The sequence below is a fragment of the Artemia franciscana genome, chromosome 1, assembly GCF_032884065.1.
Source record: "Artemia franciscana chromosome 1, ASM3288406v1, whole genome shotgun sequence".
NCBI lineage: Eukaryota > Metazoa > Arthropoda > Branchiopoda > Anostraca > Artemiidae > Artemia > Artemia franciscana.
This window is the reverse complement of record NC_088863.1, coordinates 59,920,687-59,939,570: the sequence shown is the minus strand read 5'-3', so window position 1 is coordinate 59,939,570 and position 18,884 is coordinate 59,920,687. Positions and strand designations below refer to the sequence as shown.

The 18,884-nt window shown below is 36.1% G+C and overlaps 1 protein-coding gene across 2 annotated transcripts in view; it reads right to left on the bottom strand.

Annotated features, from left to right (window-relative positions):
- Positions 1-3,337: 3,337 nt before the first annotated feature.
- Positions 3,338-18,884, bottom strand: part of LOC136032104 (heat shock protein 60A-like) — a 30,314-nt gene continuing 14,767 nt past the window's right edge. For both annotated transcript variants that reach the window (XM_065712256.1, XM_065712267.1), the window contains exons 5-9: positions 18,447-18,615; positions 14,773-14,980; positions 11,629-11,941; positions 7,320-7,498; positions 3,338-3,735 (exon numbers count right to left, since the gene is read on the bottom strand). In XM_065712256.1, the coding sequence (XP_065568328.1) occupies positions 3,574-3,735; positions 7,320-7,498; positions 11,629-11,941; positions 14,773-14,980; positions 18,447-18,615 (1,031 nt within the window). In that variant the 3' untranslated portion in view covers positions 3,338-3,573. The remainder of the gene's footprint in view (positions 3,736-7,319; positions 7,499-11,628; positions 11,942-14,772; positions 14,981-18,446; positions 18,616-18,884) is intronic.

The window sequence follows — 18,884 nt, the reverse complement described above, 5'->3', positions numbered from 1 at the left end:
TATTCTATGAAAAAAGAGTAGTTTCTAGCAGTAAGCTTTCTAGGGGAAATTTTGCACTGGTGGGATTTGCTGAAATTCTTATTTGAAAATCTTTTTGTCTTATTTTGTCATTGCTGACTGAAATTAACGTGAGATGTTCCAAAGAGAGTTTTCAACAGGGTCGGAATTTACTGGAGGATTATTCCCCGGGGGTCTTTTTTGACGGATAAATTCTCTCTGGGGGAATTATTTGTGGGAGCAACTTTCCATTTTGGGAGGGAAAATTTTCCACGGAGGATGGATTTTCGGTACCATTTGAAAACGATAAGAAATTAAAGTTTTTTGAATGTAAGTGTAATAAAATTTTTTAGACAGAATCATCAACAAGAAAAATTTTGGGGAATTTTCAGTGAGGATGAAATTTCTGGTGAAAACTTTTCGGGAAGGAGTTATTTCAAGTTATAGGAACTTTATTTTGTCGCGCTTTCTGTGGAGGAGGGAGTTTTACATACAGAAGAACTGAATTTCCCAGCATTATAAGAAAAGTGATCAGAAAAAAATCTTAAGTTGTTCTCTTCTGAAAATAAGAAAAACTTAAAATTAACGGAGATTGTTGCATAAATGAGAGGGTTTGTCCCCTTTTAGTAATGGTATTTGAAGAATTTTAAAAGCGATAGGCTAGATGCTCCAAGCCAAGAGGGAAAGTTTGGACCAAAACAAAATTTTAGATTATAAGAAACGAAATTTTGGGTTGGCTTTAGAAAAATCCCTGTTAAAAATGCCGATATCGCACATCCGTAAAATCCAAAGGAAATCAAAATATTTATATGTTAGTAACTATAGTTACAATCTGTTCCTTCCCAAACAGGGGGAGGGGGTAAATTTTTAGGAGATATGTAGTAATTCATGAGAAATGTATTTTCAGGCTATGAAATATTTCTGGGAATGACCTCAACAAGTTTATAATCAGGTCATTTGCAGTATCCTGCTAATAGTGGATTTAACTGTGAATTGGAATAGAATTTTGAAAAATTGCTAGATTGGGTACATTAAATTAGTAATAAATGCTAATGCTCTTACAGCCATAATCCTTAGGACAGTCAGTGATTCTGTTTATAGTAGGAATAGACAAAATGCTACTGAATGTAATAAGTTGATATTGAACACACAAAATAGTTGTATCTTTCAATATTGCACTGGAAAGCGTTTAAAATACTTTTTTTTGTTTTCATTAATAAGCAAATAAAATGCTCGGGCTGTAGGACTTAGGGAGGTAGCAATTTCGTTTTTTTTTATAAGTTTAATCTGATTATTAATCTCAATTTCTGTATGTTTTCGGTTTTAGATACTCTCATTCATGCAAATATCGCTTTGTTTTAAGTTCGAAGGATTATAGATTTAGTTTTGATATGGCTCTACTCTTCTTTGACAAAGATCTTTTTTGGCATACTTTTTTTTTAGATAATTATAAAAGAGGCTTCACTTTCATCATGGATCATTTTCTTATACATGATTATGCAAATCAATTGGATAGAAATTCCTCTGTACCTTCCCTGGGCAGAAACAGAATTGACCAATGAATAGACCATTTCATTCGAGTTAAACTGATCATTTCCGATGATTCGCTCTTAGCGCAGTTTTTAGTTATACTGTTAATGGGATTTGAATTGTTTGGAATGATTCCAAAGGGGCAGGGCTAAATGGAGATGAAATAAGATTCAGGAGAACGAGGTCAATCTGACTGGGATATGAGTCGAGTCACAATAGTAACGCCAAATTTCTGTCCCAGTCTGTTGATGCCTAAGCTCACCGGAACTCACTGCGTTACAAGAAAGATGGTCTATCGGTAACCATCTTTATGGGCAGATGTTTTGCCTTGCGACGCATAAAAACAGCTTTTTTCAACCCTCTGCATCCACTTTCCGACTTGCTTACTCACTCCCAGGTCTATAGAACTCGGAGATGATTCTACTACTGAATTTCAGTTTGAGTCTTGGGGAGCATACTGCATTCCCCTAACACTCCTTAGTTTATTGAAGATCCTTTCCGCTTAGGGAATGTATATAGTATTTTCTTTTTCTCTCAAGCCTATCGTCTTCTTTTAGACGACTCTCAAGGTACTCAACATATTTCCAGCAAAATAGCCAGCGCAAAAGTATGGCCTTAAGTTAGAAGCGATAAATGTGCAAATTTGCACATTACAATCTCAGTTTACAATTCATTCGATTCTTCCAGACCTTTGGAACTGAACATCAACTCAGCGCAAGATGTATTCGACGGGAAACCATGTTACCCGCACCTTAGTATGGCATCAACTTTCGATTGGATATGGTTCAGTAATACCTGGCTACGGAGTACTTTGAAGTGTAGTGATACCTCGCCAATTGTTGCAGTCACGCACTGTTCTGCTTTCTTAAACGGCTTTACAACAAATTGCCTCCAGTTGTCGAGAATACTCTTATTTTTGTCGAGTGAGCACTTGATGTCCTCATTGGCTAGATTGGTTGAACCAATCCCTGGGATCTGTTCCTTAGAAGCTCAATTTGAAGTACAGGGGCGCATCCATGCGAGCAGGGAAGTACCAGGTTGCCCTCGCCCAACCCTAGAAACATTCTCTGACTAGTAAATTGACCGTAAAAATGCTGATACAGACAATTTAAAAAAAGAAAGAAAATATTTCCCAATTCGTAAATTGGTCTTGAGATGCAGGTAAAAAAATCATCAAGCCTCTCTCAAGCAAAAATAGTTATTTATCCTCCCCTCCCCCAGAAAAAAATTAGATGCGATCCTGCTTCAGTATCACTGAAACTTGTCTAACAGATTTTTACTTTGTCTAACATAAACTTTTTCTACTTTCTTTAATTGAATCCTTCCTTTGTAAAGATGAAGGATTATTTCATAAAGGTCGAAACCATAGCAAACAAACAAAAATCCTATGAAGTTAATTGCCATTATGTGAGTAGGCCGTTTTTAACCATAGAGATGAGAGGCGGTTTGCATGTCCCACAATTATTTACAAACGTTCCTAATTTAGAGGGTTTCATTTGACTCTCCCTTTGCATGTTCGTCCAATACCAGAAACTCCCACCTAATTATTACTTATCCATATTCTTAGGTAATTAGAGGCCCATCATTAGTTAAGACAATTGTATTCTTAAACCGATTAGTGATAAAAAGAATATAATCTAGCTAAGTATTTCATCAAAGAGGGCAATGCAAAGTGTTGCAAAGTATGTATGGCACCAATATATGCGATTAGTTGGATGGAGGAATAGCCTAGAAAGGCTATTCCTTTCTAGGCAAATATATGATTCTCATTTCGTCTCAGTAAGCTCTAAGCAAAGGCATTAAGAAAATATAACAAAACGAGACCTGTATTCGTTAAAAAATTACAACAAAACTAGCGATTCATTCATCATTTTGGGAACAGAACAAAATAATAGACCATGGAACATGAATAAATCACTCATGGTTTCAAGGTCCGTTTATAAAGAGATAACTTCATATGAAAATACAAAAAAGGAGTTTGCTGATTGACTACACTCGCACTTGTCATTCATACAATTGAAATAAGTCTAAGGGGCAATTCTGAGATTACATCATTCCACCCATACCTCCCATGCCCCCCATTCCACCCATGCCTCCCATTCCACCCATATCGGCCTTTTCTTCTTTTGGAACTTCTGTAATAACGGCTTCTGCCGTTGTTAACAGTGATGCAACGCCAGATGCATCTGTCAATGCAGTGCGAACAACCTGAAATGAAATGAAACCGCGTTTAACAATACTAGAATTAAAGAAAAGAGAAGCTAAGATCTAGATTTAAAAATATACCTTTTGTCTTTTACGTTTATTAAAAATTAGTATCCCTGATAGAAAAAAAATACAGAAAAAAAAGTTTGCATGGACAAAATTCTAAATCAAATCGCTACAGTCATGTTCAAGCATCACTATTCTTTTAAGAGACATATCTCGGCCATGTTACATAATTCTTCACTTTCAAATATTTGTTTTAACCTTAAGAGGAAATTATTTTAACCTTAAGGGGACATTATTTTTACCTTAAGTTCCAGAATATTCAGAAACTAGGTCTACAGCATTAGTTTAAAGGTTCCTGAGAAAGACATTCCATAAGGGATAAGGGTTCCGTAAACAAAAAAGGACATACAGGGCAAATTCCACTCTAAACTAAGATCCTGGATTTGCCATTAACTACCTTTCTAAAACAAATTGTTCTATTTCTAATTCTAGAAATATTCAGCAATTTCCAAATATTGTTTTATCTCAATGCGTTAAATACATTTCTCGCTTTTAGAATAAGTTAATAAATCATAATTTATTGAATCAGAATTGTTTTTGCTTTATCTTTGATGTAAATGAAAATTTTTAGTCTTACAGAAAGCTGCAGAAACCGAATCACAAAAAAAAGATTTGCCTTTCGTTTTTTTATGCAATAATTTGTCGATAATATTCTGAGAGGGACTGATTGCCATCGGGATATTACCAGGGGGGCAAGTGCTACCAGGAACTGCGTCTTTACCAAACCTTAGATGACAATTTTTTCCCACACTTATTTTTTTTATTTTACATACTTATTTTTGATGCCTTATTGTTCCCCAGTACGGAATAGTATTACAGTTATCAATATTAAGTCAACAAATTCTCCTGACAGAAACGTAGTTCCCAGTTGGTTTTTGCTCTCAAAATTAAGGGGTATGAAAGACTAGTAAGTAAAGTTACAGGAACACTCAAACAAGGGAATAATTCACGAAAAATTTAGATCATTCTGAAAAACAGGTTAAGGAACTTTCAGACTGATGGTAAAAACAATCGGTGTAAACCCCAACTATTTCTGACAGTTCATTAATTTAAAATCTCGGTACTAATCCAGTGTTACGCCAAAGTGTAAGGATAAAAATTATAACAATTAAAATAACAAACAACACAAACTGAATAACATTCACAAATTCCAAAAACCATGAAAAAAAGGTTACGTTAAGTAAGCGGGTCGGCATGCAAAGTGTGTTAGCTGCAATTATTCTAGATAATATGAAATTATAAATTGTTTTCCAACTTCATGCTGTTCAAATGCTTCACTATAATGCATACGGCTTATATGGCTCCTTAGAAGAGATTTTGATTTTCGATTAAATGGCCCCTCTCCCAAACTTCTACGATTACTGGTTCGATATGATCACCCCTGGGGAAATATGGCTCTTTTTTAGATTTTAAAACATAACATAATTAGAAGTCCAAAATCTGTGGAATATTGACTGACAGTTTAAACAGTAGTCTCAGTGATCAGACCAAACCTCTCTTCGTCCACTTTGGTGCATATTTCTTCGTACTAAGTTTATTCTAAGTATTCTGGTCAGGTATCAGCGTGACGGACCGAATGAGTCAACCGTCTATTTTCGGTTGATTTCCTCACTAATTTCAGTTTCTGTTGCATCATTCACGCTAAATTTTTTCCGTATTTTTTTGGCTCTCTTCCTCCTCTAAACATCTCTTCTTCAGCTTTAGTAGCCTTTTATATCTTCTTCGCTTGTCCCTAAACACGTGCAACTTTTTTTCAAGATCAACTGAGCAATCTAAATGCTTCTAAACTCCCTCCGTCCTTCCTCACATTCCTCAAACCAAAGCTAACGTTTTTTATTGTTCTGAAAAGTAGAGTTGTGACAAAGAATCAAACTTTAGCGTAAAGAGCGAGGCGTTGAGAGAACAGCCCCTTTCATATACGGAATAATTTCTGTTCGTTTGAAGTTTAATGTCGCTCCTTACTTGCAGTTAAAAAAAACTTGATTTATTTAATTTCATCCACTTATAGGTTCTGTCGTATTTTTATAGGATTCCCGGGCCCAAATAAAGGCCAAATATATGATTTTAGAGCTCTCCAAAGTTTCTTTTCATTCTCGTCAACTTTAAAAGAAGTGCCATTAGCTAAATATTATTATTCTGGGAAGCTCCCCCAGAATAAAAAAATAAATAGTAGATTGGACTACTTTCATTTACGATACCAAAATCGCAGTCTTTCTATGACAGGCGAACGTAACCCTTTAATTTAAAAGACTTAATTCAATACAATCCGTAGGCATAAACTAAATGAGCAAAATACATATAAAAAGTTCACATGCACCCCACTGGAGGATCTCGCAGGAATGATAAATATATCATGGAAACTTGTCAGGAAACCATACTGAAGAATAGGCGAGCAAGCGATCTTACTGCGAACATAGCATTTAAATTTTTTCAGAAACTCACACACCACTGCAATTTTGCTAATAACTCAATTTGAAGAAGAGACAAGCCGCTCATTAACAAGCCGTTCAGTCCTGTGGTGGCGCAGTGGGTTTGACCTTAGCTTGGTAATACGGGACCCAGAGATCGAATCATGCTGCAGCAATGCACTGCAGGGCCGACGCAGGGACCTTAGTAGTCAAGAAGCGTCGTTAATCTGATAAAACACAATAAGAAGCCGTTCATTATATTCATTTAAGAAAATTATTTAGAGAAGGACCAATGAATCAGTAGAACAAGGAGATTTATTTCGAGTTGCAGTTTGCGCAACAAATGTGGTGATCATATGGGGGACATCTTTCCTTACTTGAATTTCACTGTCAAGAGTACACTTCAGTGAAGCCGTATTTCAGTTCATTTTGGCGTGGGACTTTTTGTTATCCAAAACACCAACTTGCAAGCACTTTAAGCTAAGAAATCGCACAAGACAGAATTTGTGCAATTGATTACCGGTAAACATTTGATAAATAAACCGAACAATTAATATAAAATACTTGCCAAACTACTTTACTTTTCCTTTTATAAGTAGAATTCCGAGTGGCAATAAGATCGAAAACAAAAAAACACCCCTAAAAAAAAAGCACAGTAAAAGACATATCGCCACCCCTGGCAGTGCAACTAACAGACATCTGCTCAGGCCTATAATACCTAGTATTTTCTATTCAGGAATAATGTGGCCGTAACTAAATAGGTGCTACATTACAGATCCCATTTTACAGGCGAGTGGAAAAACCGAAAAACGAGTTTTGGCTTCTGCATGCACACGAAGTTCGACAAAATTTTCTTTTTTCTATCAACACCAGACTATGCGTAAAGCAAGATGAATGACGACGCAAACTCCTAGATCGATGATCAAAGAAGATAGGAGAAAGCAGCATGCTTCATTCGAAAAAACTGACTTGTCTTGAGGGGACATGTAGCATAATTTTGCCAACAATAAAAAAAATGTCACATAACGCGATTTGAACCACCACATCCTAATTAAGGCACGAAGGGAATATATTGCAGGTACAGCTTGAAATATAAATTCATTAAGAGCTTACCTTAGTGGGGTCAATAATCCCTCTTTCAATCATGTTAACATATTCACCAAGCATAGCATCATAGCCAACCTCTTCGGGTGATTCTAGAATTTTGGAGACAACGACAGAAGCATCAACTCCTGCATTCTTGGCGATGGTCATACAGGGCATTTTCAGAGATCGTCGAATAATTTCAATGCCTATAATAAAAAAATAAATGTTAACCTAAATACATATTCACAGCTAAAAAGATATTCTTGCTGCAGAAGAGATCATAGCCGATCTTTTCAGACAAAACTTGTTCAGTCTGATGACTTATTGTACATAAGTCCTTCGAACTTTTGACATATGTTTTCTTTACCTATTTAGTCAATCAGAACCAAACAATTATGGATATTCTAAATGTTATTGCATAGATACGAAATACTTTTTCCAACTTTGTTTTCCTTAGTATATAATCTTCAGAATATAAAAAGTTTGTTATTTTTTGAAAGCACAATTCAAACAGGGGTTGAAAAAAAAAAACTCCCCCGATGAAGTCGGATTTAGAACTCAACAATTTTGTAAGGCACCCAAAATGAGAAATTGTCCTTATCATGTTGAATACGATCAAGAGTCACAAACCAGATTCTGAGGATAAAACAAGACGAATAAAGACTATGAATTAATCCAAATAAGTACTGAAATCAAAATTTAGTTGTTGTAAATTTGTCCTAATTGCAAACACACCAAGTATATATATTTTATTTATCTGGCCATTCCACACCCCCCCCCCCCAAAAAAAAAATCAAATACACTTCTACTATACATACTGTTTGATCCTTGAACAATCATAATGTAATTACATATGCTTGAAGTAAAATAAATAAGACCATGAAAGCATGGAAGAACTGTTTAATTTATTTTCATGTCCAAATATACAAATTTTAAAATTATGCTATCCTTATGAATAAAGCTATGCAAAATCTAAAAAGCGCATTGTGCTCTGTTTTGGAGGACATTTTTATAACGCCTAATTCTCAAAAATATGAACAGCTTTTACATAGATTTCGCATAATTCATAGAGTAATAGCTACAGAAAATTACTAAACAGAAGATTCGAACCAATGGCTCAAGCACCTGGTCGAAAACAGAATAAGAATTTGACGAGTAAACCGTAAAAAAAAAAAAAAAAGACATTTTATATCTGAGATATATTTCAGTTAAAATATTAGCATTTTGTTGCGCGTTGTAATCAGGGTCATGTAAATATTTTGACATACGTACTCGCTGAATTCTGAAGCAGAGAGCCCCTCCTCCGCAGAACTTCATACAGACGTAAAACATTTTTCTTGACTCGTCATTATTCAGGGATCATTTCGCAAGTTAACACGGAACATATTTTTTCAGTATTTAGAAGAATGATGAGCGCGTCGTAACTTTTTAGAATCAGGATCCTTCAAAAATTACTCGAACGTAATGGTGGAAAAACTAACTCCACCTCGACTTTCCCTGAGTTGAACTATTCTTTCGTCTAAATAACAGAAATGCCTGAAGTAGGGCCAGAGTCTCACTCAACCCTTTATAGGCACATCATAGGGGACTTATCTCGACTCATGATCGTAAAAGAATGATTTAGGGAACTGTCTGAAATGATCAAAGAGCCGTCCTTAAAACAAAATACAGCAATGACCTATTTAAGACATGGTAGATCAAAAACAGTTGACGATGTTATGAATTAAAAGTATAGGGTTAAAATAGTAATATGAATCAAAGAACCGCATACAGCCTACAAATTTAGTATTATCTCCAATTTGCATTGCCATTAGTACGGAAATATTCCTTAGTTTTTACAATTGGAGAGCTCAAAGCACGATCTTGACATTCAAACCCCCCTCTCAAATAAAAAATCTCATAAGCACCGACCTATTGCTTACATTTGTACTCATGATTGTTTAGGGAGTATTAAACTGCAAATTCTTAAGTGAACAGATAACTGCGTGAGACCAAAACACATCAAGAGCACATATTACAAACCGAGTTTCATTTCCGTCTAAAGCTAGCATGAAGGGTTCCTCAAGAACACCCTTTATAAATTTTTCAAGATATAGCCCAAACGAAGCCATTTGGTTGCATATGGTGAGATCTTTTACTATTTTCTTAGTGACTATACGGATGGGAGTTCCCTTAGATGGCCGTACTAACTAAAGTGCCTCCATCAATAAATTAAATAAAAATATTAAATTCGACGGAATTCAGCACTACAGGTAAAATATTCACAATAAAAATACAGCATTTACTCTGCAGAAAGCACCCAGCCATCTAACCATGTAAGTATCCACAGCGAAACTTCTACCACCAATTCCCCTAAAACTTCTCTTCAGCTATCATCCTGACAAGGATTACTGCAACTTTTTTTACAGCTATTTCTACAACAACTACGACCGTAACAAGAGCTAAGAGCTCACATGGCACTTGTGACGAGGTCGGAAGAGCCAAGAGCTCATATGGTATGAGCTCTAGCAAAATTTCAAGAAACCTTCAGCCCCCCCATTTGGCCGAATCAGGGAAAACGACTTTATCAAGTCAATTTGTACAGCTCCCTGACACACCTACCAATTTTCATCGTCCTTGCACATCCAGAAGCACCAAACTCGCCAAAGCACTGAATCCCATACCCCTAACGCCCCCAAGAGAGAGGATCCGGTCCGGTTACATCAATCACAAATCTACGACATTTATAAGCGTTTTCCAAGATTCCGGGTTTCCCCTTCCAACTTCCCCCAATCTCAACAGACCTGGTCGGTTTTTGGAATAAGAGCTCTGAGACATGAGTTCCTTCTAAATACCAAATTTCTTAAGATCCGATCACCTGTTCTTAAGTTAAAAATACCTCAATTTTTCCGATTTTTCCAAATTAACAACCCACAGCTCCCCCATAGAAAACAGATCCGTTCCAATTATGTCAATCACGTATCTATAGCTTGTGCTTATTCTTTCCATCAAGTTTCATTCCGATCTCTCCACTCTAAGCGTTTTCCAAGATTTCCGGTTTCCCCCTCCAACTCCCCCCAATGTCACTGGATCTGGTCGGGATTTAAAATGAGAGTTCTAAAGCACAAGATCCTTCTAAATATCAAATTTCATTAAGATATGATCACCCGTTGGTAAGTTACAAATACCTCGTTTTTTTCTAATTTTTCCGAATTACTCCCCTCCCCCCAAATCCACCAAAGAGAGCTGATACGGTCCGGTTATGTCAGTTATTTATCTTGACTTGTGCTTATTCTTCCTACCAAGTTTCATCCTGATCTCTCCACTTTCAGCGTTTTCCATTATTTCCGGCCCCCCCCCCCCAATGACACTGGATCCGGTCGGCATTTAAAATAAGAGGCCTGAGTTACAAGGTCGGTCCTTCTAAATATAATATCTCACAAAGATCCGATCATTTCTTCGTAAGTTGAAAATACCTAATTTTTCTATGTTTTAGAATTAACCCTTACCCCAACTCCCAAACGACAATTTCTAATTTAATCTGGTCTGGTTCCTGATACGCCTGCCAAATTTCATCATCCTAGCTTATCTGGAAGTGCCGAAAGTAGCAAAACCGGGACAGACAGACCGACAGAATTTGCGATAGGATAGCTATATCTCACTTGGTTTCTGCCACACGTTTCTACAATTAATCATTGGCATTGAAAAAAAATATTAATTTTATAAGCCGTAAAAAAAAAAAAAATAGTTATTACAGGCTGATCAGTCTAACATGCAACTAATTTTATTGTGTTTTCTTTCTTTTAAATCTACTTTCAATCAATAGAAAATCAACTAGCTACAGAAAACTTTTAATTAAAGCAATCTATTTACTTTCCACTATAACTCAAATGACACTATCTATTTGATGTGATCCAGTTGGGGGAGAGGGTATTATCATAATTATTCGTGCTAATTTACATCTAAGTTGGACACAATATTAACTGCAATATTCGTTTTAAGTTTGACGTCTAAAAATCAATTTCTGTTCCGTTTAAGTTTTGAATTTGTTCTTTACTTTTCGTGATCAAATTGTGCTTTTAGATTATTTATCACTATAACTTTGCACAAAGACAGCTATTACGGGGAAATTACTAACAAACACTTATCGCTGGTTTGGCAAATTTATAAAAACAAATAATCGTAAGTTTAGTTTTAGTAACCTTTAAATCCCTGATGCACTTGACCCGTTCATCTGTAGAAGAGAAGATAAAAAAGGATAGACAATATTCGGTGTCGGTATTGCATGACAATGAATTGCGGAGAATACAGACAAATAAGACACCTAATTCTAAAGAAGCTAAACTTTAGCACATACCAACTTTTTGATCTTCATTAGCAGGGTTAATTTTATCTAAAGCAGGAAGACATCGAAGAAGAGCAGTGCCACCACCTGGAACAATGCCTTCCTCAACAGCTGCACGCGTGGCACAGAGTGCATCATTAACCCGGTCTTTCTTTTCTCCTACTTCAACCTCACTGGAACCACCTACTTTCAAAACAGCCACACCAGATGCAAGCCTTGCTAAACGTTCTTGCAACTTTTCTTTTTCGTATTCCGACGTGGTCGAGTCAATTTGGTCTCGCAATTGGTCTACTCGACGGTCAATATCTTCTTTCCTGCCTTTGCCCTGAAATTTTGCAAAATTAACATCAACAAAGACCAGCTGATTCACATTGGTTGAAAAATTTAATCACTGATGAGGATCAGCATATAAACAAAGGTTGATAACTTAACATACTAGTCATTTACAAATTATGGGTTTAGAAGCCTATAGAAGAGAAATCCCCAAAATTGGCGTCTGGTGGCACTTCTTCTTAAAAAAAAAACTACCAGTCGCAACTGCTTAACGTTAAAACAGTAAAATACTCCTTGGATCTAACATTTCGTCTAATTTCAGAAAAAAGAATATTTATCACAATCTTTTTATGCTAACATGTAGAACAACCAATTATATACACTCGTTGGTTCCGAGAATTTTGATCTTGAGCGAGGGGAGGGGCGTCATAAGGTGAGCTTTCCCAAAGATCCATTAACGATAATATTTCAAAAAACACCAAGACACAGCCAAGACTTTTGCTGACCTTTTGGGGTGGCAAGTGGGGAAACAGTCCCGGAAACCATGTCTACTAGGGCTCTACCCTAACTGGGCTAAATATTTTTTAAATTACAATTACACGAGTGATTTGTGATTTCGCGAAGTGCTTCACGGAAACAGCTAAGACCGGCTCTGTTTCTGCCCTTTTGAAACCCAGAATCACCCGACCACAGTATTTAGATTTCTATCACTCTTTAAATATTGGATCCAGTCTTTACCCTCATCTTCTATCCTAAAAGATGTGGCAGTAAAAATAACCCACAGAATAGGTTAAACTCCTGGAGGTGTGGTTGCTGCGAAACCGTATATCCCATATGTTAACGAAAAACTGTTGAAATACAATAATGAAACTTGGTTTGCGAGCACATATTTAATCCCTTTAATTATTTTGTGCAGATTGAGGACTCTTTAGTTAATTCTACAACAGTAGTTTCATACAAAGGGGAAATTCATAAAAAAAAGGAATAAACAGATACTAGAAATAAATGCATTCAAATTCAATATCTAAGAAAAAACCTGTTTCAGATACAAGCAAAATGATTATTTGTCAAAAGAATTAATTTCTTTTTTTTTTTAGCTTTACTTGTCTTCTGGATGCGACAGAAGTAGTTGGAATTATTTATTTTGCAACTAGATGGGGTTTTCGGGCACAGCAACATAGCAATTAGTTTGATTTTATTTTGCATTCTACGATCATTTTTCGTATTCTCTTTTGCAACTTCTCGACTAGCATCTTTCTTATTTTAACTGCGCTGACTAAAACTGTTTTAAACAGGTAAAAGTTTCGATTGCTCCATCCTTTCCTCGTGTTTTCACTAGTCTTGGAAATCCATTTTGTTTTTTCCTTGGGTCTCAGAACCACTTTTTTGCTGAAAATTCATTTCTATTTTAACGATCTTACAAAAAAAAAAAAAAAAAAAAAAAAAAAAAAAAAAAAAAAAAAAGATAAATGTGTATAGGTTAAAAGTATAAAAAGCTCTTAAACTTGCACTAACTATACTAGCCCGGAGGGTCTAAGTTTTTCTCTTCTTTTTTTGTCTTTGTCATTTGAAAAGACCTTACAGTTTTTCTTTATTTTCACAGTGAAACACAGGATTTTAAAAAACAAAACATTTGACCTGAATCCACGTTGAAAAACATTCGAGGAAAAACGCAAAAGAGGAAGGAATAATTCGTTACTGCTAAAGAGATTAAAAAGTGCAATTCTTACCAGATGACTTGATTTAAAAATTTGAAATCCCAAGTAATGAAATCAGTAGGTTCGAATAAATAGTGTTTATTGTAGGCCATTATGAAGTTATTTTATCCCCAATCCTAAGAAGTATTCTTGATGAGAATAACGAAACTTGTATTGATTAATATGTTCAGCTTTCCGCAAAGGATTTATGAAGGATATGTTGCTTCTCAGCTTCATTCTGATATTTTAAACTTATTTTTATAGCAAAATAAAACATTCAAATAGTATAAAAGAAGCAACAATTCGCTATACTTGCGGTTTTTAGATACCACATGGGTTCCAACTCATTCCCATGTTTAAATTGCAAGATAAGGCACGCCTATACTTTTCAATCTTGAATAACATAAATTAACTTAACGTAAAGCTTGGTTAAGGGAAATAATGACCTAATCCTGACAATAGAGAATTCCAACCTTAAATCATATGCTGCCATTTTTATACTACCGTTGGTATCCGTTTAGTAGCATTTTGATTCTTTCTTACTGTAATATGGAAGTTATTCTTAAAACACACTTTTCATTACACCCGAAAGTAGGTCTAGCAATAAATTATGATTCGTCAAGTAGAAAAAATGAAACAGCTGAATTACACCAGAAAAGTCCAACAAGACCCCCTTGCATTAGAGTCCCGTATTTGCCCTTGAAGGGGGAAATAAGAAAGAAAATCGATTTTTTTTTCTATAAATATTTAAGAGCTCAAATAGTCGTTTCCTATCAAATAAAGCATGTTGACTCCAGATTTGAATTCGGGTTTCCATTTTCTTACCTTTATGCCCATTTCCACCCTAAAAGGAGGGGGAGATGAGTTAAAACTTGAAATTAAGAGGTGATACAGAAGACTATATGTCTAGCGTTGTATTAGGATTGGTTAGCTGAATTGGATAGGAAGCGAGAATTTTTGCTCCAAAACATTGATAAACACAAAAATTAATTTTTTCCTTCATGGGCAAATTTTCAAGGGACACTTTTGCAAGAGGTATTTTGATGAATTTTTTTTTGTAATTCAGCTGATTTTTGTGAACATTTTGTTGTAGAAAAAATAGTTTTGTTGCAATTTCCATGAGGTCAAACCGTATTTTTACTCCACTATTAGCAATTTTTGATGGTGTGAACTAAAGGATTCTAACTTTTAGCAGCATGCTGTCATCTTTTGTGATAGTGACTTCGCCAACTTCTCCGAGATCTTGGATCTGAACATCTTCAAGCTTGAGCATATTAGCTTCATCACCAAATACAATGCCACCCGTAGCCATGGCCATATCTTGCAATGTTGCTTTGCGATTATCACCAAATCCAGGAGCTTTAACCGCAACAACTTGAAGACCAATTTTGAGTCTAAAAGATAAATTAAACAGACTTTAACTCGTTGATAAATTAAACAAACTTAACCCCGTTTAAACATGAAAGAAACGACAGTAGAAATCAGCAATTTCCTCCATACAGGAGATTTTAAGTGGAGGACTGTATTTAGAAAATTAGAACAACTGATCAAACCGTTTCTGAATCGTAGACAAATGCACGGCTTTTACTACTGTCAAACCACACACGTTAAGCATTTCCAAAGCTTCATTTTACTAAAAACTGACCAATTTCTATATGTCGGTTAAACTGAACTTGCCTAAAATAATTGTTTAGTAAGTCAAAAATCCGTGGTTCCAATAAAACATGAAACAAATAAGTTAGCCTAACTACAAAGTAACAATTCAACAGGCACCAAACTTCTTAGGTAGCAAAGCCTTATACCTATTATGGAATGTCCGGTGAACGGAAACGGAATGTTACCAATTCACAGTAAGATCAAAGGAAAAACAGCCAGCATAAATTTACTGAAACATCAGCATTACCACTTGAAGTCAGGAAACAATTTGATTTTCTGGTGTTCCAGTATAAAACAAGAGCTAAGAGGTAGAGCACTTGTGACGAGGTCGGAAGAGCGAAGAGCTCATGTGGTATGAGCTCTGGCAAAATTCTAAGAATCAATAGATTACTTTAAAAGGAAAATCAGAAGCTAAATCCCGGCCGGGATTTAAAATAAGAACTCTGAGTCACGAGGTCCTTCTATATATCAAAATTCATTAAGATCCGATCACCCACTCATAAGTTAAAAATACCACAATTTGTTTAATTTTTCCTCTCCCTTCAGCCCCACAGATGGTCAAGTCGGGGAAAACGATTTTATCAAGTCATTTTGTACAGCTCCCTGACACACCTACGAATTTTCATCGTCATAGCACGTCCAGAAGCATCAAACTCGCAAAAGCACTATAACCCACCCCCTAACTCCCCCAGAGAGAGTGGAACCGGTCCGGTTAAGTCAATCACAAATCTACGACATTTATAGGCGTTTTCCAAGATTTCCGGTTTCCACCTCCAATGTCAACAAATCTGGTCAGGATTTGAAATAAGAGCTCTGAGACATGAGTTCCTTCTAAATATCAAATTTCATTAAGATCCGGTCACCCGTTCTTAAGTTAAAATACCTCAATTTTTCTAATTTTTCCAAATTAACAACCCCCAGCTCCCCTAAAGAGAACGGATCCGTTCCAATTATGTCAATCACGTATCTATAACTTGTGCTTATTCTTCCCATCAAGTTTCATCCCGATCTCTCCACTCTAAGCGTTTTCCCAGATTTCCGGTTTCGCCTCCAGCCCCCCCCCCCCAATGTCACCAGATCTGGTCAGGATTTAAAGTGAGAGTTCTAAAGCACAAGATTCTTCACAAGATCAATTTTATTAAGATCTGATCACCCGTTCGTAAGTTACAAATACCTCATAGTTCCGAGTTACTCCCCCCCAACTCCACCAAAGAGAGCGGATCCGGTCCGGTTATTTTCGTCACATATCTCGGACTTGTGCTTATTCTTTCCACCAAGTTTCATCCTGATCTCTCCGCTTTAAGCATTTTCCAAGATTTCCGGTCCCCCCCCCCCCAATGACACTGGATCCGGCCAGGATTTAAAATAAGAGATTTGAGTTACGAGGTCCTTCTAAATATGAAATTTCATTAAGATCCGATTACTCCTTCGTAAGTTAAAAATACCTCATTTTTTAAATTTTTTAAGAATTAACCATCCCCCCCCAAATCCCCCAGAGAGCGGATCTGTTCTGGCTATGTCAACCCCATATATAGGACTTGTACTCATTTTTCCCGCCATGTTTCATCCCGATCCCTCCACTCTAAGCTTTTTCCAAGATTTTAGGTCCCCCCCCAGCTCCCTCCAATGTCACTGGATCCGGTCAGGATTAAAAAAAAGAGCTCAGAGACACGATATCCTTCCAAACATCAAATTTCCTGAAGATCCGATCACTCCTTCGTAAGTTCAAAATACCTCATTTTTTCTAATTTTCAGAATTAACCCTTCCCCCTCCAACTCCCCCACAGAGAGCGGATCCGTTCCGGTCATGTCAGTCACGTATCTAAGACTTGTGATTATTTTTATCACAAAGTTTCATCCCGATCCCTCCACTCTAAGCGTTTTCTAAAATTTTTAGCCCCGCCCCCCCAACTCCCCGCAATGTCACCGAATCCGGTCGGGATTTAAAATAAGAGCTCTGAGACACGATATCCTTACACAAACATCAAATTTCATTAAGATCCGATCAGCCGTTGGTAAGATAAAAATACCTCATTTTTTCTAATTTTTCCGATTTAACCGTCCCCTTACTCCCTCAGATGGGCGAATCTGGGAAACGTCAATTTCTCATTTAATCTGGTCTGGTTCTTGATACGCCTGCCAAATCTCATCGTCCCAGTTTACCTGGAAGTGCCTAAAGTAGCAAAACCGGGACAGACAGACCAATAGAATTTGCGATCGCTATATGTCACTTTGGTAGATACCAATTGCCATAAAAAATCTGGCGATTCCGACTACAAAGACCTACATCAACGAAAAGCCGAAAAACCTAACTAGAAATAATGTCAGCAAGCACCACAATACTATAGTACCAAACTGAACAGAAAGTTAATGGAACCAAAATAAGCCCAATTCACAGAAAAGCAAAGAAAAAAAGCACATCTTTTTCAAATTCAAAATATACTATCAAGGTTACCACTAAAGGAAGTTTGCGAAAATTTGATATCTCTGCATATTAGAAGATCTGATAAAACTGACTAAACACACACCAAAAAAGAATGTATTGGACAAGGAGGTTTCTGAAACGAAAAATGGAAGCAAAGGTCTCTAAAAACATCTAATTGCTTACAATTCTAGCTTACCCTTGGATGATAAAGATGCTCAGACAACTAACAAAAATTATTTCTTTCATGACAGTAAATGACAAAGTCGAAAAAAGATCTAACGAGCTGAGTTTTATTCTAAGGGTAGGTAAAAAAAAAAAAATTACGACTTTCAAAAGATAGGAGATCAAATAGAATTCTATGTATATTTCTGAGCCAAATTAGAAACTGACAAGAGATTGAACTTCAAGTTTGTTTCAGACCAAACAAAAAATCATTGATCTTACCTAGTTGAATCATTAACAAAGTATAAAAACATAAATTCCATTTTTCCAAGCAATACAATTAACTATGCAGCCCTTTTCAGACTATTTTAACATATATTTTTTTTAGGACAGAATAATCTTCTAGCTTTTATTGCAAACACAAATTTTAATCAATTGAGCTAAACTTGTTGAATTTTTCTAGTTTTGTTCAGCAAAACTGTAATAAGAGAAGATTTTACATCTCACCAAGCCCGCATTAGAGCGCTTGAATTTTCGCCCTAGTCCATTCAAAAATCCACGGCTTTTAACATTTAGATCCACAGGCGAATTCAAAAACGTTTCAAATCATTATTTACCTATTAACAACAAGCGTTGTAAGGGCTTCTCCGTCCACATCTTCTGCAATGATTACAAGAGGTTTCCTGTGAGAATTGGCCAATTCCAAAGCTGGGATAATTGACTGGATAGATGAGATCTTTTTCTCACTGAATAAAATTAGGGCGTCTTGATATTCAACCTTAGCTCCTGGAAAGATGATTTCTTTTAGGGAGTCAGAAATGGATGCTAACCATTGGATCTCGTAATGGTTAAAAAAGGGAGTCGAAGAGGCGTTGGATGTTTATAATAGGGTACTTTAGATCATTTTAAATCGAGATATTTTACATAAATATACATTTAGCATATATATATATATACATACATATATCTATCTATCTATATATATATAAATAAGTTGTCTGTGCGTGTGTGGGTCTGTCTGTCGGGTGACGTCATGTTTGTGTGTCGACTGACGT